Source organism: Propithecus coquereli, unplaced genomic scaffold (assembly GCF_000956105.1).
Source record: "Propithecus coquereli isolate 6110/MARCELLA unplaced genomic scaffold, Pcoq_1.0 Scaffold307, whole genome shotgun sequence".
In the NCBI taxonomy this organism is placed as follows: domain Eukaryota; kingdom Metazoa; phylum Chordata; class Mammalia; order Primates; family Indriidae; genus Propithecus; species Propithecus coquereli.
The window spans coordinates 2,763,326-2,790,293 of NW_012148697.1; the positions used below are offsets into that span (position 1 = coordinate 2,763,326).

Consider the following 26,968-nt stretch of genomic DNA (forward strand, 5'->3'; position numbering starts at 1 on the left):
TCTTCCACTTGTGACATCATGTTGGTGCTCAAAGTATTTCAGATTTTGAGGCATTTTGGATTTCAGATTTTTGGATTAGGGATGCTCAACCTGTACTTACTATGTGTATGTTCTAGGGACCATTCTATCCTCTAGGGATACCTTAGTGAAGAAAATAAACCAAAAATATGCCTGTCTTCTTAGGTCTTAAATTCTAGATAAATTTTTCATCTACATTCTTTTAAATTAAGAAATATGGTTAAATGAACTTGAAGCAATATATGGAGTATTGTACTGTAATCACGAGATTCTTTTATTCCTCCAGTCCTAATATTACATTTAATAGGTAAATGCCAGTTTCAGTGGGATAATGTGATGTGTGACTGACTAGGAATCTAGTATGGTACTGTGCTGAGTGCCCAGTGAGAAATCAGGAAAAACACCTGTGGGAATTTTGAAAAGTTTATGGTTTGGGAAAATTTCGTGAATGTATTATATTCAGTGAATATGTGTAGCAATTACTGTTTCTTTGGAATGCTGTGCTGTAATGATAGTAATAAAATATGAAAAAAACTCAAACTTTTGCTTTGCAGACTTATAATTTTTTTTACTCTTTTCGAAGTTGTAGACACAGCACACTTAGTCGTCTTTAAGTGAGCCTAGGGTGAGTTAAAGTATGACATTTTCATGCCATTTATCTTGTCATGACAAGAATTCTCTAGTCACTTAACTATTTCAGAGCATAATGGTGGGCATGCACATTATTAAAGACTCTTTAGTCCTTAAAAATTGATTTGTGATAAGTTCACGTAGCTTCAGTCATATGCTAAAGAGAAATATTTGGCTCAGTAGAGTTTTAAGGGGAAACACTCAAACACAGAAATACTTTCACTTTTTAAACCAGAATATTATCACCATGTTATTGAAAGTTAAGATACTGGATGGGGAAAAAAAGTTGCCCAGATCCTAAAACTCTTGTTAATATTTTGCTATGTTTAATTTTGTATATTTTTTCTTTGCATTTTTAAAGACATAACTATAGTGTGCATATATCAAGTTTGTACCCTAGAGCATATTTTCAGAGTAATTATTTCCAGTAACATTGTGTATTAGTGCAGTTAGATTCATCATGTTCTTTCTAAAACTTAAGCTTTTGTTCCAGGGTTACTAGATACGTGACTATGGCTATTCTAAGCCTCAGTTTTCTTACCGTGGGAAGTACTCTGGCGAGGAATGAATGAACTAACAGGAGCGAGCCTAACATGGATTGACTCTTAATAGGTGCTTAGAAATCGTTAGCTCCTCCTTTCCTTTTTTGTTTAAATTCTCTTGGGAGCATGGTCCCTGTATGTTATTTGATCCTTTAACTAAAATAAAGCTTTGTGGTTCTTTTCCCTAAAGAATTTTAACCTTGTAAAACCCAAGAATGTTCCTTTTTAAAAGAACTTGGTTACGTTTGCTTGTGTTTCTTTGAAAAAGTATAGTTAAGTTTCTGGGAACTAGAATTATATATGAGCAAGTTAGACTTTTTAAGAATGTCCTAGCTCTTTAAAATTAATCTCCGATAGTAATCAGAGGGTATGCTTTATAAATTTGTTTTGGTGAAGGCTGGTTATCTTTCCCCATTTTGGGATCCAAACCGTGTTAGCCATTTCACAGATTGGCTTTCTTTAAAGTGGGATGTTTCTCTATAGGTATAGGATAGAAATACTACATATAGATGTACACATTCCTAGATTTAAAATATTGTTGGAAGTTTTATCATTTTACTGCCAAACATTTTTTAGCACTTATCTAATTTTTCCTCACTTTATTTTTCAGAATGAGCCTAGTGATCGAGAAGATGGCCTCGCCAAGAGGCATCATGTGACAGACTCCGAGAATGATGAGCCCTCAAATCTTAATGCTAGTGACTCTGAAAGTGAGGAGCTTCACAGGCAAAAGGACAGTGACTCTGAATCTGAGGAACGTGCAGAGCCTCCTGCAAGTGATTCTGAAAATGAAGATGTCAATCAGCATGGGAGTGACTCTGAGAGTGAGGAGACCAGGAAATTACCTGGTAGTGACTCTGAAAATGAGGAACTTCTTAATGGACATGCAAGTGACTCAGAAAACGAAGATGTTAGAAAGCATCCTGCCAGTGATTCTGAGATTGAAGAGGTCCAAAAGAGTCCTGCCAGTGACTCTGAAACAGAGGATGCTCTAAAACCTCAAATCAGTGACTCTGAGAGTGAGGAACCCCCAAGGCACCAAGTCAGTGACTCAGAAAATGAGGAGCCTCCCAAACCTCGAATGAGTGATTCAGAAAGTGAGGAGTTTCGTAAGCCTCAGATCAGTGACTCTGAGAGTGAGGAACCCTCAAGGCACCAGGCCAGTGACTCAGAAAATGAAGAGCTTCCCAAACCCCGGATCAGTGACTCAGAAAGTGAGGACCCTCCAAGGCACCAGGCCAGTGACTCGGAAAATGAAGAGCTTCCCAAACCCCGAATTAGTGACTCGGAAAGTGAGGACCCCCCAAGGAATCAGGCCAGTGATTCTGAAAATGAAGAACTACCCAAACCCCGAGTCAGTGACTCTGAGAGTGAGGAGCCTCAGAAGGAACCTGCTAGTGATTCAGAGACTGAAGATGCCTCCAGACACAAACAGAAGCCAGAGTCGGATGATGACAGTGATGGGGAGAATAAGGGAGAGGATACAGAAATGCAGAATGACTCCTTTCCGTCAGATAGCCATACGGATAGGAAAAGGTTTCACAGTTCTGATAGTGAGGAGGAAGAACCCAAAAGACAAAAAATTGATAGTGATGAAGATGAAGAAAAGGAGGGCGAGGAGGAGAAAGTAGCAAAGCGAAAAGCTGCTGTGCTTTCTGATAGTGAAGATGAAGAGAAAGCATGTAAGGAATTATTTTGGGCTGTTTATCAATAGCTTATCATCTAAGTTTATAACTGTGAAACATTGTGACCTTTTCTGTTATGTTAGACCTATAATCCGTCATTCAACTTGATATTCTGAAATATCACTCGGACAGTCATTTCCTCTGGGTATAGTTGGCTAAGCTAATGTTAAATTTCCTTTGAGATTTTGTAGCAGCTCCTATTAATTTCTGACTCCCTCAAAGTGATAAGCTAGACCAAGTGTCAGTGGGAATAGAAAAGACTTAGTTTTGTTTTTTTTTTAACTGGAAAGGGTAATGTTTCCAAGAAGTATGTTTACATAAAATCCCTGTCTGTGTGCAGAATTAGCTGTAGGTCTCTGATAGCGAATCACTAGATCCCATCCAAACAGCAACTGAGCTTCCAGAGGTGCTTCTCTTCATTTGTTCAACATTGTTGAATACCCAAATACAGGGAAGTTTTGGGGGATTCTATTTAGAGGCTCCATGTCTCTTCAGAATATTCAAGTCTTTGCTACCTGAGACCTCATTTTCACAGATAATAATTTTTACTTGAATACTATTTTATGAAACTTATCTTTTTTGAAAAAGACATATTCCCTTATAATCCGACAGTTAGTAAAGGAGAAGGAAAAAGAGTACCTACCACACATGCTGCCAGTTTGTTAAGGAAGATAAGAAATTTCAAAATGGCCAGCAGTGCGTTAAGGAACATGTGAAATATTCCTAAAAAGGCATATCTAGTCCCTTTTAGTTCTGCTACTACTAGGCAACATAGAAAGGATGGCAATTCTGCCCAGCAGTATTGAGCTTCCCAAACCCCGTATCAGTGACTCAGAAAGTGAGGACCCTCCAAGGCACCAGGCCAGTGACTCAGAAAATGAAGAGCTTCCCAAACCCCAAATTAGTGATTCGGAAAGCGAGGACCCCCCCAAGGAATCAGGCCAGTGATTCTGAAAATGAAGAGCTACCCAATCTAATCTTAATTTTCTCTGTTCCCCAAAAGGAAAGGTAGCTATAGATGCTCACTTTCATATGGATGATTTCTTTCTTCATCTTTTGGCCAGGCCACTTTTTCCTAAGCAAAATAATGGATAATTTGTATTAATAAGATGTCTCTGAATGGGCCTTTCTTAGTTTTTATTTTTATTTTTTCATTTCCTTAACCATGTGTCAGGGGACCCTTTAACCTATTAACACAAACGGCCATTTTAAAGCACCTGTTATGCTTAGTAATACGATAACCATAACAAATTAAGATGAATGATGATTTTCTTTTTCAGCAACAGCAAAGAAGAGTCGTATTGTCTCTGATGCAGATGACTCTGACAGTGACGCTGTATCAGATAAGTCAGGCAAAAGAGAGCAGAGAGTGGCATCTGACAGTGAAGAAGAAACAGGGAAAGAGAAACTGTCTGATAAGAAAAATGAAGAGAAGGATCTATTTGGGAGTGATAGTGAGTCGGGCAATGAAGAAGAGTAAGTGACAATGCAACATGAGTTTTCAAAGGTTCTTAATTAGGTAGTAGAGAGGGTTTGTCTCTTAAGTTTTTTAAATTTGTATTAAAATTTCATGTTGAGATACAATATGCCCTAATTGCATGACTGGGGATTTAGAATATCAGTTCCTGCACTACTGCTACACACTACAACATGGATGAATCTCAAAAATAACATGTTAAGAGAAAGAAAACATTGCATGATTACGTTTACATGAAGTACAGGAACAGACAAAACTAATTTATGGTGATGGAAATATGATTGTCTGTAGGGTGTTGATATTGGGAGACTGACTAGAAGAGGCCATAAGGGAACTTTCTGGGGAAGTGGGATTATTCTATGTCTTGGTTAGCATGCTGGTTACATGAGTGTATGCATTTAAAAACTCACTGCACTGGAAACTTAAGATCTGCACATTTTACTCTAAGTAAATTATACTCCATTTTAAAAAATGGTTCCTGGCTGGGCGTGGAGGTGTACACCTGTAATCCTAACTACTTGGGAGGCTGAGACAGGAGGATTGCTTGAGCCCTGGAGTTCAAGGTTACAGGGTGCTGTGATCACACTGCTGCACTCTTGCTTGGCAGCAAAGTGAGACCCTGTCTCTTTAAAAAAAATTAAAAAGTTCCTATTTACATGGTAAGAAAGCAAGTGAATGTTTTTATATTTGTTTCTTTTCTAGAAATCTTATTGCAGACATATTTGGAGAATCTGGTGATGAAGAGGAAGAAGAGTTTACAGTAAGTATAAGATGGAAATATTTCCTTTTTCACTGTGCTTTTTTTGTTTGTTTTTGTGGCAGTAGTTCTCTAATAGGTGATTCCTGTAAGTAAAAATAAACAACTTTAGTGTATTTATGAGAAAAATCTAGAAGAAAGGAATTCAGAAAGCGAAATATAAGTGTATACAAAGGCATAAAAGGAAAATAACTGGCAAAATTGAATTAAAAGGAGGAAGGAACACGCAAAGAGACACTGAAAGGCATTTTATAATGCTAAGCGGTAAGATTCAACTAGGGAACTGCTGATTCTCACAGAGGCAGTCTGGGTTATTTGGACTAACTGTTCTGCTAAGGACAGCTAGGAAAGCTGGACAAAATATTTAGAAATCTGCTCATAACTGAGAAACAAGGTTGCAAAGAATTACTAAGCCAGAAGACGGAAACCTAAAGCAGTGACTCAGTATTTAGAACTCTTTCCCTGTTGGGGTGTTTGCCTGTCAACCTGAGAGGCTGCTCATATTTTTGACAGCCTCAAGGCTTGGGAACAAAAGGTCAAGTTCAAGTCCTATTGAGGTTAAGGGGCCCTGTAAACCCCATACCTGGATTAGGGCTTCTAAGAGCAGCGCCTTTAAGATTAAGGGTGAACTGCAAGTAAAATAGCCTTTGCTCAGATTTTAGACCATCTTTGAATCATCTTGCAGACTAGAGAACCTTAGTCTCAGAAATTCAGTGACAGTGGTTCAAGTTTTTCATGTATACTGTGTGATATACACAGTCAAAGAAAACATTTAACGGGATACAGGAGAAACAACAGACAATAGAAATAGACCTAGGAATCTAGGTATAGGCATTTGAGAGATCGCCTCACAAAATCTCTTCAGGGAGATAAAAGATTTAAAATGTTGTCGGAACAAACAGTTTTTAAAAGGACAAAGCAGATTTGGAGAAGAACCAAGTAGAAATTTCAGAACTATAAAAATATAGTAACTGAAATTAAAAACTCAATGGATGAGTTTAACAGCAGACTAGACATATTCAAAGAGTAAATTAGTAAAATAGAAGATAGGAAGTATCTAGAATGAAGCATTGAGGTACATTATTACAGAAAATCTAAAAGGAAATAAAAGATGTAGATTATACGTGAAAAGGTTAAGAACAAATTGGAGTAACTGAGGGAAAATTACATATATAGTGGAACAATATTTAAAGAAATAACACATAAAGCCATAGATTCCGGAAGTCCTACAAATTGCCAGCAGGATAAATAAAAAGAAATCTACACCTGAATACATTACTAAAACTGCAAGAAACCAAAGAAAATAGGAAAGTCTTGAAAGCAGTCACAGGAAAAATATTTCATTCAGAAAATCAACAATTAGACTAACAGCTGACTTCTCAACAGAAACAATAGAATCCAATAATTGCAAACTTACAGTTCTGTTATATTCAGCAAAAATACTTCTCAGGAATGAAGATGAAATGAGGAGGGAATTAATGGTATACCAACTGAAGGAAATGCAGAAAGAGCATTAAGGTGGAAGCTTAGAGATGCAAGAAGGAAAAAAGAGCAACAATGTATACATAGGCCTAAGTGAGTATTAACTATACAAAACAAAATGTCATGTGTGGTTTAAAATATATATAAAATTAAAACACATGATGGCAACAGCAGATTGGGAGTACGCATGGAATTGAAGTGCTTACAGGTCTTTGCAAATGTATGTAATATGCGTTAGTAAACTTTAATAAGTTAGGGTGTGTGTTAAGTGGCCTCTAGAAAGGCTGTAACAAAATGTGTAACTTCCAAACTAACAGACAGGAAAATGGAATAATTAAAGCTAATCAGTCCCAAAAGATGCAAGAAGAGAGAAAAAGAACTATAGAACAGGGGGCAGAAAGTAGTACATAGTAAAATAGTAGACTTAAATTTTGGTAATACCAGAGATAACATTAAATGTAAACGTACTAAAAGTTCCAATTAAAGGACATAGGTGCTCAGACTAGATTTTAAAAACCAGCTATACGCTGACTTCAAAAGGTTCATCTGAAACAAGGTAAAGAAAAGTTGAAAATAAAAGGGTAGGAAAAGATATTGTGTGTGAATACTAACCAAAAGAAAACGATATCAAAGAGCTAGACTTTAAGGCAAAAAATGTTACTTGAGTTAAAGAGAGTCACTTTACACTGATAAAATATTTTAAAATTGTATGTACCGAATAACATGGCTTTAAAATATATATATAGCAAAAATTGACAGAATTTCAAAGAGAAATGGACAAATCCATAATCTAAGTGGTCTTGAACTCCTGGCCTCAAGTGATCCTCCTGCCTTGGCCTCTCAAAGTGCTAGGATTACAGGTGTGAGCCACTGTGCCCTGGCCTCTAAGTGGATGTAACTGACAGAAGCAGCAAACCAAAAACATCATGGAAGAGTCTCTTTTTATATAATCTGGATAAAAATCCTCTGGCAATTTTGAAAGTTTAAAGTGTCTTCTTCTATTTGATTGTTTTCCTTTTCACTTTGTTAATGGAGTCTTTTGATAAACAGAAGTTCTTAATTTTAATATATTTAATAGATCGAATTTACCAGTCTTTTTCTTTTTTGTTTTTTTTTTTTTGAGACAGAGTCTCACTCTTTTGCCCAGGCTAGAGTGAGTGCCTTGGCGTCAGCCTAGCTCACAGCAACCTCACACTCCTGGCCTCAAGCAATCCTTCTGCCTCAGCCTCCTGAGTAGCTAGGACTACAGGCATGCGCCACCACACCCGGCTAATTTTTTCTATATATATTTTTAGTTGGCCGATTAATTTATTTTCTATTTTTAGTAGAGACGGGGTCTTGCTCTTGCTCAGGCTGGTTTCGAACTCCTGAGCTCAAACAATCCGCCCGCCTCGGCCTCCCAGAGAGCTAAGATTACAGGCGTCAGCCACCGCGCCCAGCCTCCAGTCTTTTTCTTTATGGTGAAAGGTTTTTAAATTCTAAGAAATTTTTGCCTGTCTCCACGGTCTTGAAGATATTCTTTCCCAAGTTATCTGATAGAAGCTTGAATATTTTATCTTTCACATAGTTGTATAATCCACCTAGAATGGGGTTTTGCTTGTGGTATGAGGTAAAAGTAAAGATTTTTCTCCCCATTTGGAATATCCAATTAACCCAGCACCATTTATGGAAAAGATTATCCTTTCCTACTACTCTTTAGTGCCATCTGTGTCGTAAATCAAGAGTCCATATGTATATATTCCAATCTGTTTCTGCACTATCTTTTCTGTTCTGTTGTTCTCTTTATGCTTGTGCCATTAATATGTAATTCTTGATAGTTGTTTGTGTCCTTCAGGCTTGTTATTCTTCAGCATTGCCTTGGTTTTTCTTGGTTCTTTGTGTATCCGTGTACTGTTTTTTTTTGTTGTTGTTGTTGTTGTTTTGACAGGGTCTTGTTCTGTTGCCCAGGCTGGAGTGCAGTGGCACATTCATAGCTCACTGCATCCTTGAACTGGGCTAAAGTTATCCTCCTGCCTCAGCCTCCCAAGTAGCTGGGAATATGGGAGTGCACCACCATACCTGGATAACCTTTTGTAAAAAATTTTTTGTCGAGATGGGGGCTTGCTATGTTACTCAGGCTGGTCTCAAACTCCTGGCCTCAAATGATCCTCCTGCCTCAGCCTTCTAAAATACTGGGATTATAACCTTGAGCCACCATGCCCAGCCAGCATTTCCATATAAATTTTAAACTAAGTTTTTTTAAAAAGTACAAAGTATAGATAATTTCTGAATGCAGTGCAATGAAACTGAAAATTAATAACTAAATTAGCAAACAAAACACCCTTACCACTCGGAAATTTAAAGCCTTGTTGAACAGTTCTTGGAAGAAAAAAGAAATCAATATTTTTTTTACTAGCAAGAGAGAAAAAGTAGATGAATTTAGAATCTAATTCAAGATGATAGAAAAATAACAGTGAACCTAAGGAAAATAGAAAGGAAAAATTTATTCCACAAGTATTTGAGAGATTGTATGCTATGCCAGAAACTGTTTGGACACTGAACTAATGGAGCTCATACCCCTTAAAGTAGGATATTACAAGAATAAGATGTATTTATCTAGTTTAGAGAGCTAACATCAACTTCGTTATTATAGTTTCAGTTCAGTGAGAAATAACTATACTAGATGACCATTGGGAAGACTTCTCTTCCCAAAGTATAACTCAAAAGTTAGAAGCTATAAAGAAAAGACTGGCCATTTCATTTACATAAATGAAAAATTATGCCTGGCAAACATTAGCATAAACAAAATCAAACTGTACAAATGTAGGGATTATCCAGCTCCTGTCACTAACAGGGCTATTTTTAATTTTTAAAGAGATTTTGCACACTGATAGGAAAAAGATGAACAGACCAACAAAAAATGAGCATAGGATATTGAGAATTCATAGAGAAAGAATTACAAATGGCTTTGTAAACATGAAAAAATGCTCAACTCATAGTAGAAGAATACGAATAAAACTACAGTAAGATGCCTTTTGTTTTTTGGTCCAGAGATAGGCAGATTGCAATGCTTGATAACCTATAATAGCAAGAAGGTGGAGAAACAGGTCACTCATACTTTGCTGAAGAAAGAAGAAGAAGAAAGAAGAAATGATTGATGTAACCTCTGTGGAAGACAATTTGGCAAATATTTCTCAAAATTTCAAATACACAAAATTAAATGTCATTAGGCAAATATATAAATGAATTATGTTTACAGCCACATGGTGAAATAATCAAAGCCTTAAAAGGAATAATACTTAATACTGATATGGATTGGCCTCCAGATTCTGTTGTTAAATTTGAAATGTGTAGAGCAGTATCCCAAACCCACTGTGAATACTATGCAGCCATTTGTATAAGAGGAGATACTAAATATGTATGTGTAGAAGTGCGTATATAAAAGTGAACTATTTCTGGAAGGAAATGTGTGAAAACTAGTAACACTAGTGGCTAGGGAGGTACCTTTTACTACATACCTTTTGGTACCTATTTAATTTTTGTTTTTTGTGGATGTATTAGTTTAAAAATGCAAAAAAAATTAAGAGCACTTATACAGAAGAAAATCCATAAGGAATTATGATAACTTTGGCTAACTTATTTCTACCTTTAGGGTTTTAACCAAGAAGATTTGGAAGAAGAAAAGGATGAAACACAGGTAAAAGAAGCAGAAGATTCAGATTCTGATGATAACATAAAGAGAGGAAAACAGTAAGTTTGTTTGCTTTTAAGGAATTTGTTAAAGTGAAGTTAAAAAATGAAGGTAGGGACTGTTGAATTTCTTTTGTTTTTCATTTTGGTTCCTGATTAAGCTTAGGAGAGAATCTGTTCCATTTTTCTATGTTGTACTTCTCTATATACAGTGTCGTCAGTAAATTGTTATTTTTCTTTCATTTACCTTGTGCTCAGATGACTTAATTTGTGGAGTTATATTTATATGGTACCAGACTCTTAATTTATGGCTTACCAAGTAAACTATTCTGAAAAATAATCTAATTTTAAAAATACATTTTTTTGAGAGAAAAACTGATTTGTGGGGACAGGGGGAAAGTCTAACACCTTAACTACAAAATATTACTTGATTGTATTTCACTTACTTTTTGAAATAGTTGGAATCTGTTGAGAAAAATCTGATATCTTGAAAGGTCCCATATAAGAATAGAATGATTAGTGAGTTACTGTTTACAGTTGTAAAGACAGTGCTTTAAAAAATCGTTTTCCTTTTAATTCCCAGTGGCATGCAAGGATTAAACTAAATGCGTTGGGTGGTACTTTTGGAAATTGAATTTCTCTGATAGTGACAAAGAATGATTAATTCCCTCTTTTAAGAGTAATGATTCTGATGAAAGCCACAAAGGTTTGAAGCTCTTAGCAAGTCTGTAGATTTCCATATTTATCTCTGTTACATTATGTTTTGAGAGTTACACTTCTTATCACTGAAAGGCAGCAGTTTATTTGTCAGTTTATTTCAGTTTATTTTCATTTCTACTCATGCTATATAAGACAAAAACATTCAAATTTTTGAACACCATCCTATTCCTAAAAAAGGCAGTGCAACTAAAGCTGAATGAGAACTCGAAATGTTCCTTCTTAAGCCTATAGGTACAAGTGTGAATATAGTATATGAAAAGTTTAGGGCTAGTGATTAATGTATAGCAGTTGGAGTAGTATAGGAGTTGAACATAATGTCTGTGATACATAATGTCTGTTCTTTCAATAGCAGGTGGTAAGTACAGTCATGCCTCACTTAACAGCAGGAATATGTTCTGAGAAATGCATTATTAGGTGATTTTGTCATTTTGAAAACATCATAGAGCGTACTTACACAAACCTAGATAGCATAGCCTACTACACACCTAGGCTGCATGACATAGCCTTTTGCTTCTAGGCCACAAACCTGTACAACATGTTGTACTGACTACTATGGGCAATTGTAACACAGTAGTAAGTATTTGTGTATCTAAACATAGAATATGTATAATAAAAATACAGTGTAAAAGATAAAAAATGGTACACTTTTAAAGGGCACTTACCACGAATGGAGCTTGCGGGACTGAAAGTTGCTGTGGGTGTCAAGTGAGTGGTGAATGAATGTGAAGGCCCTAGGACGATGCTGAATATTTTTTCTTCAATAATAAATTAACCTTAGCTTACTGGATAACCGCCATCATATATGCATTTCATTGTTGACCGGAACATTGTTATGTGGTGCATGACTGTGCTTCCACTTTTAAAAGAAGGCGGCACCTCATCGAGTTAGAATTAAGAAATTCAGTGTTCTTAAGTGTGGTGAAAGTAAATGTGTATTTAAAAGAGAACTTATATTTTACTCGATTTTGCATTATTGTTTTAGTATGGACTTTCTATCAGATTTTGAGATGATGTTGCAGCGGAAAAAGAGCATGAGTGGCAAGCGCAGACGGAACCGCGATGGTGGCACCTTTATTAGTGATGCAGATGACGTTGTGAGTGCCATGATTGTTAAGATGAATGAGGCTGCTGAGGTGAGATGGTCACTTCTAGGTTCACCTTTTCTTTCCCCTACTGAATTGGTTGGGTGCCTTTTTTTCTTAATGCTTAACCCTTACTTAAACTATATTTAAGGTACTTTGTTTTTGTAATAAAGCATTTTCTGTTCTAAATTTTAAGCATGGAAATAATTTTACTTTTTTACTCAAATGTTTACAAAAAAGTGAAAAGACTAAGTGTTAAGTAAAATTAACCTTTTTGAGTGAATGGCTTTGCTAGTTTTATGGGAAAATGGTTTTGCTCTTAGGTTCACCACAAGGTTTAATGCTTCTTCATATATAAAAAACAGTTATAAATGCATGTATCATTCTCTATCCCTGATCAAGAGACTGCAGCTGTCATTGTGTTTTAAAAATCTGGCAAATTGTAAAAATTGGCCCAGTATTATTATTAGGCTGGTGCCAAAGTAATTGCGGTTTTAGCATTGTTAAAATTTACTGTTTGCTATTGGAATACATTCTTAAGTAAATGTAGTTATGTTATATATACATCATTTTAATGCACATTTCTCACTTTTTGTGTTTTTGTTTTTGTTAACGACATTGCTGTTAATTTTAGACTATGAAAATGGTGTTAGACAAAAAGTAAATTCTAGCAATTTTCTCATTCGATTTCAAATGGGTCATAAAGCAGCAGACAACTCATAGCATCAACAACACACTTGGCCCAGGAACTGCTAATGAACGTATAGTGCAGTGGTGGGTCAAGAAGTTTTGCAAAGGAGACGAGAGCCTTGAAGATGAGGAGCACAGTGGCTGGTCGTCGGAACTTGACGACCAGTTGAGAGCAATCATCGAAGCTGATTCTCTTACAACTGCATGAGAAGGTGCCGAAGAACTCGGTGCAACCATTTTACAGTTCGGCATTGGAAGCAAATTGGAAAGGTGAAAAAGCTTGTTAAGTGAGTTCCTCATTAGCTGACCGAAAATCAAAAAAAGTCCTTTTGAAATGTCATCTTCTCATTGTACACAACAACAAACCATTTCTCTATCAGATTGTGACGTGCAACGAAATGTGGATTGTATGGACAACCAGCAAGGACCAGCTCAGTGGCTGGACTGAGAAGAGGCTCCAAAGCACTTCCCAAAGCCAAACTTGCACCAAAACAAGGTCATGGTCACTGTTTGGTGGTCTGCTGCCGGTCTGATCCACTACAGCTTTTTGAATCCTGGTGAAACCATTATGTCTGAGAAGTCTGCTCAGCAAATGGGTGAGATGCACTGAAAACTGCAATGCCTGCAGCTGCGTTGGTCACCAGAAAGGGCCCGATTCTTCTCCATGACAATGCCTGACCTCAGGTTGCACAACCAACCCTTCAAAAATGGAATGAATTGGGCTACAAAGTTTTGCCTCATCCACCATAGTCACCTGACCTCTCACCAACCCACTGCCACTTCTTTAAGGATCTCGACAACTTTTTGTAGGAAAGACACTTCCACAACTAGCAGGATGCAGAAAATGCTTTCCAAGAGTTCGTCAAATCCTGAAACATGGATTTTCACACTACAGGAATAAACAAACTTGTTTCTCATTGGCAAAAATGTGTTGATTGTAATGATTCATATTTTGATTAATAAAGATGTGTTCAAGCCTAGTTATAATGATGGTCTGAAACCGCAGTTACTTTTACACCAACTTAATATGTTTAAAAAACAAGTTCTGGTCTTTTGGAAACACTTGCTAGAGTATGAATGGAGTCAATGAGCTGTGTCTAGGATTTGTTTCAAAGCAATTCCACGGTGGAGAGGAAGTAGGTAGACATCTGGCTAAAATAAGACTGGCCATGTGGGTTTAGTTGTTTAAATGTACATGACAGGTATATTCTGTATTTTATATTTATAAAATTTGAAATTTTTCAAAAAAAAATTGCCGAAGTAAATGCCGAAACTCTTCTTTGATAATATGTTCCAATAATATCCAAACCTTACACCTGGAAAATTATTCCTGGTGATAAACCAAAATTTGCCAGGTATAATATGCACCTTGAATGAACTCTTTGAAAACTTGACAATTGTGTCAGTATTTTAAGTCAAAATTGATTGTTTCAATTTGTAGTTGTTAAAGGTAATTATTTTAATGTTTTTGTGGGTTTGGTTGACACAGACACATACATAGTTCTCTGCCAAAAATCCATTCTTTAGTTAATCTTTCTTGTAGGAAAAATTGTAGTTTCTTTGAGAAACTATTACTTTATTCAATTTTATGGTTCCAAATTACAGTGGTTATAATTTACTACTAACAATTAGTACTGCCTTTTTTTTATCTTTAATTTTTTTCTCAATAGGAAGACAGACAGTTGAACAATCAAAAAAAGCCAGCACTGAAAAAGTTAACTTTATTGCCTACTGTGGTCATGCACCTTAAGAAGTAAGCAATTTATTTTCTTGAAAAAGGTTTTTCCTTTTAATAGAATGATATTCAGATGATATACTGGTGTTCTAGAGGCATTAAATAATGGTAGCCTTCTGTCAGTTCACAGAAAAATAATAATAAAGTTTCCTAAGTTATGTTTCTTCATAAATTTTTATTAAACCTTGATGCCTGATAAAAACAGAACAAATAGCAAACTAATATAAATGAAAGAAAAACTTGGGAACTGCCAATTTGTTCTTTTTTTTATTTTATTTTTTTCATTTCAGCATATTATGGGGGTACAGATGTTTAGGTTACGTATGTTGCCCTTGCCACCCCCCCCGCCCCAAGTCCGAGTTTCAAATATGTCCATTCTTCGGGTGGTGCGCATTGCACTCTTTGTGTATGCATATACCCGTCCCCTACTCCCTCCTCCCCCCTCCCCCCTGCCCAACATCCAGTAGATGTTATTCTTATATGTGCATTTATGTGTTGATCAGTTAATACCAATTTGATGGTGAGTACATGTGGTGCTTGTCTTTCCATTCTTGGGATACCTCACTTAGTAGAATGTGTTCCAGCTCTATCCAGGAGTATACAAGAGGTGCTATATCACCATTGTTTCTTAAAGCTGAATAGTACTCCATGGTATACATATACCACATTTTATTAATCCACTCATGTATTGATGGACACTTGGGTTGTTTCCACGTCATTGCAATTGTGAATTGTGCTGCTATAAACATTCGGGTGCAGATGTCTTTCTTATACAGTATCATTTGCTCTTTTGGGTAGATGCCCAGTAATGGGATTGCTGGATCGAATAGTACTTCTACTTGTATCTCTTTAAGGTATCTCTGTATTGCTTTCCACAGAGGTTGCACTAGTTTGCAGTCCCACCAACAGTGCATGAGTGTTCCTGTCTCTCCGCATCCACACCAACATTTATTGTTTTGGGACTTTTTGATAAAGGCCAGTCTCACTAGAGATAAGTGATATCTCATTGTGGTTTTAATTTGCATTTCCCTGATGAGTAGAGATGTTGAGCATTTTTTCATATGTTTTTTGACCATTATTCTGTCTTCTTTTGAAAAGTTTCTGTTCATGTCCTTTGCCCACTTTTTGATAGGATCATTTGATTTTTTCTTGTTGATTTTCCCGAGTTCTAAGTAGATTCTGGTTATCAGCCCTTTGTCGGATTTGTAGCATGCAAAAATTTTCTCCCATTCTGTAGGTTGTCTGTTTGCTCTTGTGACCGTTTCTTTGGCTGTGCAGAAGTTTTTTAATTTGGTCAGGTCCCATTTATTTATTTTGGTTGTTGCTGTGATTGCCTTTGGGGTCTTCTTCATAAATTCTTTGCCTAGGCCAATGTCTAGAAGAGTATTTCCAACATCTTCCTCTAGAATTCTAATAGTTTCACTCCTTAGGTTTAAATCTGTTACCCAGCGTGAGTTCATTTTTGTGAGAGGCGAAAGATGTGGATCCTGGTTCAGTCTTCTATATGTGGCTATCCAATTTTCCCAGCACCATTTATTGAATAAGGATTCTTTTCCCCAGTGTATGTTTTTGTCTGCTTTGTCAAAGATTAGGTGGCTATATGAGGACGGTTTTATATCTGGGTTCTCAGTTCTGTTCCACTGGTCAATGGCTCTATTTTTGTGCCAGTACCAAGCTTCTTGATTACTACAGCCTCGTAATAAAGTTTGAAGTCTGGTAAGTTGATACCTCCCATTTTGTTTTTATTGCCTAGAATTGTTTTTGCTATGTGGGGTCTTCTCTGGTTCCATACAAAGCGTAAAATTAATTTTTCTACATCTGCGAAGAATGATGTTGGTATTTTAATAGGGATTGCATTGAATCTGTAGATCACTTTGGGTAGTATAGACATCTTAACGATGTTGATTCTGCCAACCCACAAGCATGGTAGGGTTTTCCACCTGTTTACGTCCTCTGCTATTTCCTTCCTCAATGTTTCATAGTTCTCCCTGTAGAGGTCTTTTACCTCCTTAGTTAAATATATTCCTAGATACTTTATTTTTTTTGTTGCTGTTGTGAAGGGAATTGAGTCTTTCATTTGGTTCTCCGTATGACTGCTGTTGGCATATATGAAAGCCTCTGATTTGTGTGTATTGATTTTATATCCTGAGACTTTGCTGAATTCATTTATCAATTCCAGGAGCCTCTTGGTTGAATCCATGGGGTTTTCTAGATATAATATCATGTCATCAGCAAATAGTGAGAGTTTGATCTCTTCTGTTCCCATTCGTATGCCTTTAATCCCACTCTCTTGCCTGATCGCTGTGGCCAGGACTTCCAGCACTATGTTGAATAGAAGTGGAGATAGTGGGCAACCTTGTCTGGTTCCAGTTCTAAGTGGGAATGCTTTCAATTTTTCCCCATTCAGTATGATGTGGGTTTGTCGTAAATGGCTTGTATCGTTTTTAGGTAAGCCCCATCTATGCCTATTTTGTTAAGCGTTCTTATCATAAAAGGGTGTTGAATTTTGTCAAGTGCTTTTTCTGCGTCTATTGAGAGAATCATGGTTTTTGTTTTTGCGTCTGTTTATGTGGTGAATTACGTGTATAGATTTGCGTATGTTGAACCATCCCTGCATCTCTGGAATGAAGCCCACTTGGTCATGATGGATTATTTTCTTAATAAGCACCTGGATTCAGTTAGCTAGAATTTTGTTGAGAATTTTTGCATCTATATTCATAAGGGATATTGGTCTGTAGTTTTCCTTTTTTGTTGCGTCTTTTCCTGGTTTTGGTATCAGGGTTATATTGGCTTCATAAAATGTCTTGGGGAGGAATCCATCCTTCTCAATGCTGTGGAATAATTTCTGCAGGATGGGCACCAGTTCTTCTCTGTAGGTATGGTAAAATTCGGGTGTAAAACCATCTGGTCCGGGACTTTTCTTTTTTGGAATGTTTTTTATTGCTGTTTCAATTTCAGTCCTTGATATTGGTCTGTTCAGGAATTCTATTTCTTCCTGGTTGAGCCTAGGGAGGCTGTGTGTTTCTAAAAATTTGTCCATTTCCTCCACATTTTCCAGTTTGTGTGCATAAAGGTTTTTGTAATATTCATAAATTATAATTTCCATGGCATTGCCAGTTTGTTCTTTACAGACAGTTTTGGATTTGGTAAAATTGCATGTGTTTTCCCAATGTGATTGAAAACAGCAAATCTTGGCAGACTACTTTGAAGCACACATTGTACGTGGCTTTTATGGCCCTGTTATCGTCGCAATCATTGATACTTCTGAAATAATGATGCCCTTTCTTAATAGACCCTTACTACCAAATTTTTTCATTGGTTTGCTCATATTTCTGAGCAGCTTTGCTTTTTCTTTGAATCAAGCTGCAACCTACTTTTGATGACTGAAGAAATGCATTAGTGTATCAGTGAGCCACCACCAGTATGGCCTAGGACATTCATAACTCGGAAATGGTTCCATTTCATTAGCCCAAACTATCTGTCACTGTTTTACATATATAATATTGGTCATGTTTCCTATTAACATAACTGATTCTAGTGCATAAAATTGAGTTTTGAGTATCAGTATTTTATTGAGATTTAGCGTCCTGCAGAGAATGGCATAGTTCCAGGTTCATCACCACTGGAAACTGTTTGAGAACTACTGTTCTTATAGATTGAACATGATTTTTTTTTCGGCTGTAATGATTGGAGCTCAGTCTTACTCTCTGTACCAGTCATTTCAGCATAATCTATCTTGTGTAATTTGAGTTTGCTTAGTTTTGTTTTAGGCAAATTTTTGTCAAGTTTGTATATTTCTGGAAAGTAAGAACTGAATTTCATACTGCTTTTGAAGCCAGAATAGGTATTCAGTACATACTGAATGTACATAGGTAACTTTTTAAAAGCAGTTTTTGGAAATATCACTAAATATATAAGAAGTCAGAAGAAGATACAGTAGAAGCAAGGTTCATAGACTTGATTTTTTTTTTTTAATTATTATTGCAGGCAGGACCTTAAAGAAACGTTTATTGACAGTGGTGTGATGTCTGCTATCAAAGAATGGCTCTCACCTCTACCAGACAGGAGTTTGCCAGCACTGAAGATCCGAGAGGAGCTATTGAAGATTCTGCAAGAGGTTAGAGACAGATAATCTGTTTGCTCTTCATTAGTCATCTAATGTGGTTTGTATTGTCATAACCTCTATATAGTTTACAATGTATTTATACATTCTCTTGCGACAGCCTGCCAGAGAAAGGACTAGAAAAAGGGAATATACCTAATAAAATGAACATAAAAGGAAAAACCTTATAAAACTTCATGTAACTATATCATTGAAGGGAAAAGATCTTGGAGTAGCTACTGATTTATCTGAGAAAAGTAGTACAGTAGTGGACATGTTCTGGAAAGAACACCAAATTCAGAGTCATATGAACTTGCATTTGAATCTTGAGCTGACCTACCTTTATGTGGCTGTGACACCTTGGGCAAGCTACTTAACTTCTGAAGGAATTTCAGAGGAACTTGCTGTGTGCCAAGCACTGTGCTAGGTGCTTTATGTTTGTTGGTTCATCTATTCCTCACAGTAAACCTGTAAGGTAGGTGTGTTGTCTTCATTTTACAGATGAGGAAGCTAAGATTCAGAGAAGTTAAATAACTTGTCCAAGGTCACGTAGCCAGAAAGTGGCCGTGGTTAGGTAATCTTAGGTCTGTTGGATTCTGAGGCCTGTGCTGACTCCTGTATTAAACTACTAACCTCTGAGTATGCATAGTTCACACTTTCTTACATTATTAGGTTTCACTTCAACTCAGTGGTAATACTGAACTCTTAACTTTTAATGTGAACTCAAAGTATCTTTGTGTTCAATGTCTGTAGGTTCTTATTTGTTCTTTTGTGAATGAACCAGATCTTGAAGGTCCTCTAGAATAGATTAGCAAAACTCCCAGCTTCTGAGTGATTAATATGTGTGTAATGTGTTTATGTTCCCCAGCTACCTAGTGTGAGCCAGGAGACCCTGAAGCATAGTGGGATTGGACGAGCAGTGATGTATCTCTATAAACACCCCAAGGAATCAAGGTCCAACAAGGACATGGCAGGGAAATTAATCAGTATGTAAATTTTGCTTTTTGTTTGTTGTGTTGATGTTTATAGAGAGAGACATGTATACCTAAAAGATATTTTTTTACCAATATTTGTTTAAAATAAGTCCAGAAAGTAGAATAGAAAAAATTTTAATAACTTATCTATACCACCTTTTTCTCCGAGACTTAAAATGCTTCTCAGCATATTTAGACATGCTGTCCAATATTCAATATAGCAAGTTAAAAGCATGCATTTTTTAGCCATGGGTTAAGAGCATGGAGAAGGAAGGGTTAGAATGCAGGCCCTGGAGTTGGTCATATCTGGGTTCAAATCATGAATCCACTATACCTGCCTTACTGCATATCCTCAGCTAGGGATTTAAGCTCTAAGTCTTGGTCTCCTCCTCTGTAAAATTGAGACAATTATGTATTTTCTTTGGGTTATTCTAAAGATTAAATGAGAGGATGTATATAAAGCACAGTGCCTCACACATAGTAAGTACTCAAGTAATATTAGCTAGTGCCATTATTACTTGCATAATGGTTTTTAAAACCTTTTTGCATGTTCTTATTTAATGACGATGAGAAATCCAGAAGAGTTTAACTGAAAATCATGTGATCAAGTGCCATATTCTTTATGAAATTCCTCAGTTTTAAGAATGAAATCCCTATCTGTTTTTATTGTCCTCTGTAAGTCTTGATGTGCTCCATGTTGGAAACGAATTTTTAAAGCTTCAAGGCTAGATTAAAAGGAACTACTTCTACATTTGAATACAGTAATTATTTTTCTATTGAATTTTTAAGCTTTTAGAGAAATGTAAATTCTTTTATAAAATTTCTTTTATAAACCAGAAATGTATTATCATCTTTGATCTTCTTAATAATCTGCAGTTTACTGCCTATTAAGTGATAAACTTTTGGTACTTTTATTCGGTGGCTTGTGAATTTTTCCCACCCCTAGGTTGAGAGAAGCAGAATGTTCCCACTGGTATCCATGAGTTACTACAACGGTGATTCTGAATCCAGGGGCGGGGTCAGTGGAGCAATTTTAAAAGATTTATAGACCCCCTGAAATCTCCGCTTCCTTCTTTGTGTGACAATGCCTATGTTCTGTCTGTAAAGGTCCTTCCTTGTTTCCATAGTGTATTAAATACAGTGATAAGCTACACTGTGTTTCAGAATGGAAACATCAGTTGGTACGTCTGGACTTTTACCGGCTAAACAGTGGGCATGTAGTACTTTCATTGTCATCTTAGCAGCTTTATTAGACTTAGTGAAGTACAAGCTCTATACCTGCCATATTAAAGTGTAACTTTTGCCAGGGGCAGTGACTCATGCCTATGATCCTATTGGAGAATTGCTTGAGCCCAAGACTAGCCTGGGCAATGTAGCAAGACCCCATCTCTATAAAAAATAAAATAAATAAATAAAAATTTAAAATGAATTAGGCTGTCTTTATGAAATGTCAGCTCAGCTAGTTGATGACTATCAAAGTATGGGTCAGATGTTACTTTCTTTAAATCACTGTGGTGATTGCTGGTTTAACTGATGTTTTTACACTAAATTTCTTAGCCAGAGTTAGTTATCGTACTGGTATTGTGCTGTGTTTATCATATAAATGACCCTGAAATAATGGGGTATTTTTGGAAAGAATACTACTCTAAATGTTTAGAATTTCACATCACACTAGGGTGCAATTATTTGAAAGAACAGTAGGAGAAATGCTATTTTATGAACTAAATAATTGATTTTTTCTTATTGCAGATGAATGGTCTCGGCCTATATTTGGTCTTACCTCAAACTACAAAGGAATGACAAGAGAAGAAAGGGAGCAGAGAGATCTAGAACAAATGCCTCAACGACGAAGAATGAACAGGTATGAGGGAACAGGTATGAGTAAGTGGAATAAATGTTGTTGCAGTAATCAGGTTTTTTTTGTTAAGATCAAAAATCTTTTCCAGATCTTTCCTAAGATCATTAGGAAACCTGCAAGATGATAGGGTGTCCTTTCCTCTAAGCTTGTTATGTCTGTGTAGTTCATAATATTCTTTTAGTTTAAATGTGGTAGTGCGTGACGAAGGTCCTCTTCACCTACCAAGACCTTTTTGAGTCAATTTGGTAGAATAAGGCCTCTCTCACAGTTCTGATTGCTTGTGTTGTTCCAGGCACTTGTAGAAAACAACTTTCACAGTCCCATTTCCAAATTGCTGGAAGGAAAAACAATGTTACTGGTTCACCCTGTACCAGTACGCTGGGTACAGTTGCATCCCGGAAGGCAAAGTCATTAGTTACAAGTATGGCAGTTATGGCTCACCTGTAATGAAATCTGTTATGCAAGTGAACACTACAATGAGTAGTACTTTTTAAAGATTATTAGAAATTATTTTCCTTGGTCCCATGTAAAGGAGCTAAGTATGGTCTAAGTTTGATATTTTAGTTTGCTCTGTTTCTTAGTTATAAGGTTCTAACATTCCTAGTATCTCCTTGTTTACTTTCTTCCCAGCACTGGTGGTCAGACACCCCGAAGAGACCTGGAAAAGGTGCTGACTGGAGAGGAGAAGTAAGGTTTTTGTGTTAATTTTTCTTCTTAGACTGTATATAGTATTTCTGTTTGCTAATTTAAGATAAATAGCAAATGAAGTGATGTTATGTTTACATTGGCAAGAGTAATTTTCAGTTTAACATTTATTGAGTATCTACAAGGCATTGTATTGGGTACTCTGGGTATATAAGGAAAATTGAGAAAATAGTTCATTCAATAAACATTTTGTTGCTGCTTGCTAAGGAGTAGACTCCTTGTTAAGCTCTGAGAATATAAAAGCGAATTAAAAACAGTCCATGCTCTCAAAAAGTGCAAGTCTGCAGAAGGGATGGTAGGCAAAGGGAGAGCCTAGGCAAAGCTGTGGGGTAAGTGTGCAAGGCCTGTTTTCAAATGGCCACAGACCAAAGGGGCTGGGCAGTAGTGTGCGCCCAAGGTGGTGGAAGATAAGGTTGGAAATGTAGATGTGGATCAGTGAGGGCTTTGAGTCAAGGTGAGGAATTTTTGCTCTCTTCGTGATTCCATAGGAGGTTTTTGAGCCTAGATGTGAAGCCATCAGATTTGCAATGCTGCTGCTGCTGTGCTGCCGGCATCGTGTGGGGTGGGGTGGAGGGCAGTGGGACTGAAGGCAGTGGTACAGCTAAACGGAGATGGTAACGGGGGGCAGAATGGTGAGGAGATACTGCAGGGGCAAAGCTGCCAGGAGCTTATGACTCAGTGGGGGAGAAGTTGGTTGGCTAGAGTTGAAGACCCAACCCAAACTGAGGTATTGAGGCAGTGGTATTACCATTCACTAAAATGGAGGGAGGAGATTTGAGGGCATAGGCGAGTTCTGTTTTGAGCCTGTTAAGTGTGAGATGCCTAATGAGATAGTCCTATAAATATCATGGGTCTAGAACTTGGAATTTAAAGGAGTATTTGGGCTAGAAACATAGATTTGGTGGTTCTCTCCATAGAAAAGATTATTGAATCAAGAGAGTATAGAGTAAGAAATAAACTAAACAACTTTGAAAAGGGGCGTAGCCAGGCAGAGTAGCCAGTGAAAGTGAGTGAGCGGCTGTGGTCCTATGCACTGGAGGAGAACCCAGAGGGGAAGGAGGCTGCACTGGAGGTGGACAGTGGCAGGCACTGCTGCAGAGGGGTTTGTGCAGGTGAGTCGACAGACAGGACCCAGATTGCAAGGGGAGAGTGGGAGATGAGCTAGGGGGAGCAAGTATAATTTTGATTATAATAAGTTTGATGATAAGACAGTGACTTTAGGGGGAAAATAAGAGTTATGGAGAATTTTCTTTGGCAAGCCAGTTAATCTGTTATACATATATGAAGATTGTAGAAGCTTAATGTTAAAAATAGGGTGAACCATACAAGGAAAGAGAAACAGTTTAGAATTTTTTACCCTTATCCTCTCCTGACTCCCAACAGACACACATACACCCACTGGCCTTTTACCACTGGAGTTAGTTACTTAAAGGCTGAATAGTTTACTGCCTGGGCATCTACAGTTAGATAGACTTTACTTTCGAAGGTAGTCTTATTCTAGTCTTTCCTTGTTGCCCTCAAATTTGCATAAACACATACAAATGAGTGCAGATGAAACTGGGGAAATATAAGTAAAAGTGATGTATTGGCATCAATATCCTTGTTATGGTGGTATACTATAGTTTTGTAAGTTGTTAGCATTGGGAAAGACATTGGGTCTTTCTCTGTATCATTTCTTAACACCTGTATGTGAATCTGTAATTATCTCTGGTTGTTTTTTACTAAAATAAACAGGCAAAAATTACTATATGAGTTGTGTATACAAAACCATGTAAACTACTTTATGGGAAGACTCAGAGTTTTGAGAGGTCATTTTATTAGGTCATTAAATAAGAAATGTCCAATTTCAAATCAAAAGTATAGTTTATTATATCTCAAACAAGAAGCAGTACAGTTAATCAAAGTGTGTACCTAAACTATCAACATAGTTTTGCCATCTTGGTAGCTTATTTACACTGGCAGCAAAGAAGCCTGGAGAGTGAGTGGTGACAAAATCGTGAAAGGTGTTTTCCAACAGCTTGTTGAGAATAGAATATTTTTCCTTGCAAGAAGTGGTCCAAAGCCTGGAAGAAGTGGTAGTCAGTTGGTGCAAGGTCTGGTGAATACAGTGGATGACGAAGAGTTTCCAAGTCCAATTTTTGTAGTTTGAGCAGCGTTGTTTGTGTGACATGTAGTTGAGCATTGTCTTGCAAGAGGATTGGCCTGTCTCTTTTGACCAATCTTGGCTGCTTCATCACAAGCGTCTTCATCATTTCATCCAATTGGTTGCCGTAGACAACCGCTATCATCGATTGACCAGGTTTCATGAAGCTGTAGTGAATGATACCAGCACTGGACCACCAAACAGACACCGTTAGCTGTTTTTGATGAATATTCGGTTTTGGATTGTGCTTCAGCACTTCATCTTTATCCACCCATTGTACTGAATGCTTGTGATTGTCAAAAAGATTCCATTTTTCATCACATGTAACAATACAGTGTAGAAGTGGTTCACCTTCATGTTGTAACAGCAAAGAAAAGCAAGCTTCGAGACAATTTCTCTTCTGATGCTTGTTTAATTCATGTGGAAACCATCTATCCAGCTTCTTTACCTTGCCAGTTTGTTTCCAATGGTCCAATATGGGGATAATAATGTCAAACCTTGCTGCTAATTCATGCATGGGTTGAGATGGATTCACTTCCACTACAGCTTTCAGCTCATCATTATCCACCTTGGTCTTAGGTTGCCCACGTGGCTCATTTTCAAGATTAAAATCACCAGAATGGAACTTCTCAAACCATCAGCATGCCATGCATTCATTAGCCACATCCTTCCCAAACACTTCGTTGATATTTCAAGCTGTCTGCACTGCATTGGTTCCACGATGGAACTCATATTTGAAAATAACACAAATTTTTGACTTATCTGTGGTTTCACAAAAATTGCTCTAAAAAAAACCAGCCAGCCGGGCACAGTTGCTCACGCCTGTAATCCTAGCACTTTGGGAGGCCGAAGCAGGAGGACTGCTTGAGCTCAGGAGTTTGGGACCAGCCTCAGCAAGAGCAAGACCCCATCTCTACTAAAAATAGAAAAATTAGCTGGGTGTGGTGGCCTGCGCCTTTAATCCCAGCTACTTTGGAGGCTGAGGGAGGAGGATCCCTGGAGCCCAGAAGTTGGAGGCTGCAGTAAGCTATGATGACACCACTGCACTCTACCCAGGGTGACAGAGTGAGACTCTGTCTCAAAAAAAAAAAAAACCAGCCAAAACATGTATTTCAAAGACTGAGGATGTACCTTCACAATAAAAATAGAACAAGAAATGTCAGAGATACCAACTGTCAAACTTAGTACTTAAGGAAATTGGATAATTCATGCTTAATAACCTAATAACTGCCTGATTTTTTACCTCACAAATGAATTCATGAGTCACTCCACTAGACCAGAGAAATTAAGATTCAGAGTGCTGCTGGAGGGGCCAGCCTTGGAAGAGAGGGGCATGATTATATCTGAAGCTGAGGAGAGGCAAAATGGATTCATGAAGATGCAGGGGAAGCTGGCTTTGGGGGAAGTGAGAGATTGCCGTGGTATCGTGTGTGATGACAAGGCGAGCTAAGAGAGGGCAGGAGGGTGGATTGGTGACCTTGGGGAGGCAGAGGAGTCTTGAAACATTTCAGCTGAGGGGGATGGACCCAGGAACAGCGTGTGAAGTCGCCTGTGACCCTGGTTGTGGCTGGCTCCATAAGCAGTGTGCTCTTCTTCCCTGTCTCAGGGCTCTTAGACCTGGAGATCCTGGATTCTGTGCCCGTGCGAGGGTCCCAATGCCCTCAAACAAGGACTACGTTGTCAGGCCCAAGTGGAATGTGGAGATGGAGTCATCCAGGGTAAGCAGAAGAAGAGCAGGGTGGATCTCAGACACAGATTACTGTTTTATTTTTTACTTCGTGTGTAATAATCCTTGCAGCTCTTGAGGTTTTATCTGATTCAAAGAGGACTATTCAAATTGAGCAATCAAAGTATTATCCAAGGTTAAAGGTCATTGCTGATGAACTTTTCTTCAGACTTGAAGCAACATTATCAAGTATAGGGCAGTTTCTTATTAATCCTTTTATTTCAGGTAAATCTTGAAGCCTGAAGTGTTCTGATCCAGTGATTTTTTTTTTTTTTTGAACCGTGAGACATAGAGCTTACCTGCTTCTAAAAATCTCCCCCTCACTTCCTCTTCAGCTGTTTAAGCAGTTCTATTTTGAAATATTTAGTGTAGACACTTGCTCTGTCATCACCGTAAGCACTGCTCAGTGTTCCTCAGTAATCGTTTTCTGTTCTCCCATCAAACTACTTTCTAGCCAGGTATTCTCAAAAAGGGCCTAAGCCGGTTGGAAAAGCATAAGAGGCGATTTGCAGAGCAGAAACGACTCAGCAAAGTGCACCGTGCTGTCAAGTTCAGCATTGAAGGCAACAGGATGCCCCTGTAGGCCTGGCTTTACCAGAGTGTATCTGAGAGGTATCCCCAAGGAAGCATGCGCTCTGCATGGGCTTGAATTGTCAGTGATCAGAGTGAAAACAAGTGTGCGTGTTGCTTTCTTGATCAGAAAAGGCCAGGCCTGTTTAGTTTCTGAAATAATGACCCTAAAGGGCACCTTGGGACATTCAAGGCCTCTTCAATATTTAGAAATTGACCAGAAGTCCTTTCCTTTGTCAGTACCCTAGAGACCAGTAATTACTTCCCTGATAAGCATTTTGGTTTTCCTGACTAGTACTCATTTTTATGAAAAAGGCTTTTGGGCTGGGCAAAGTGGCTCACACCTGTAATGCACTCTGGGAGGCTGAGGCGGGAAGATCGCTTGAGTCCAGGAGTTCAAGAC

General features: G+C 37.6%; 1 protein-coding gene across 3 annotated transcripts in view; it reads left to right on the forward strand.

Annotated features, from left to right (window-relative positions):
• Positions 1-26,968, forward strand: part of IWS1 (IWS1 homolog (S. cerevisiae)) — a 45,489-nt gene that overhangs the window by 14,310 nt on the left and 4,211 nt on the right. For 2 of the 3 annotated variants that reach the window (XM_012649940.1, XM_012649941.1), the window contains exons 3-13: positions 1,801-2,872; positions 4,156-4,351; positions 5,055-5,112; positions 10,223-10,320; positions 11,963-12,113; positions 14,423-14,505; positions 18,475-18,604; positions 19,458-19,575; positions 21,313-21,424; positions 22,052-22,108; positions 25,876-25,987. In XM_012649940.1, the coding sequence (XP_012505394.1) occupies positions 1,801-2,872; positions 4,156-4,351; positions 5,055-5,112; positions 10,223-10,320; positions 11,963-12,113; positions 14,423-14,505; positions 18,475-18,604; positions 19,458-19,575; positions 21,313-21,424; positions 22,052-22,108; positions 25,876-25,987 (2,187 nt within the window). The remainder of the gene's footprint in view (positions 1-1,800; positions 2,873-4,155; positions 4,352-5,054; positions 5,113-10,222; positions 10,321-11,962; positions 12,114-14,422; positions 14,506-18,474; positions 18,605-19,457; positions 19,576-21,312; positions 21,425-22,051; positions 22,109-25,875; positions 25,988-26,968) is intronic. The other variant, XR_001137710.1, reaches the window with a different exon arrangement.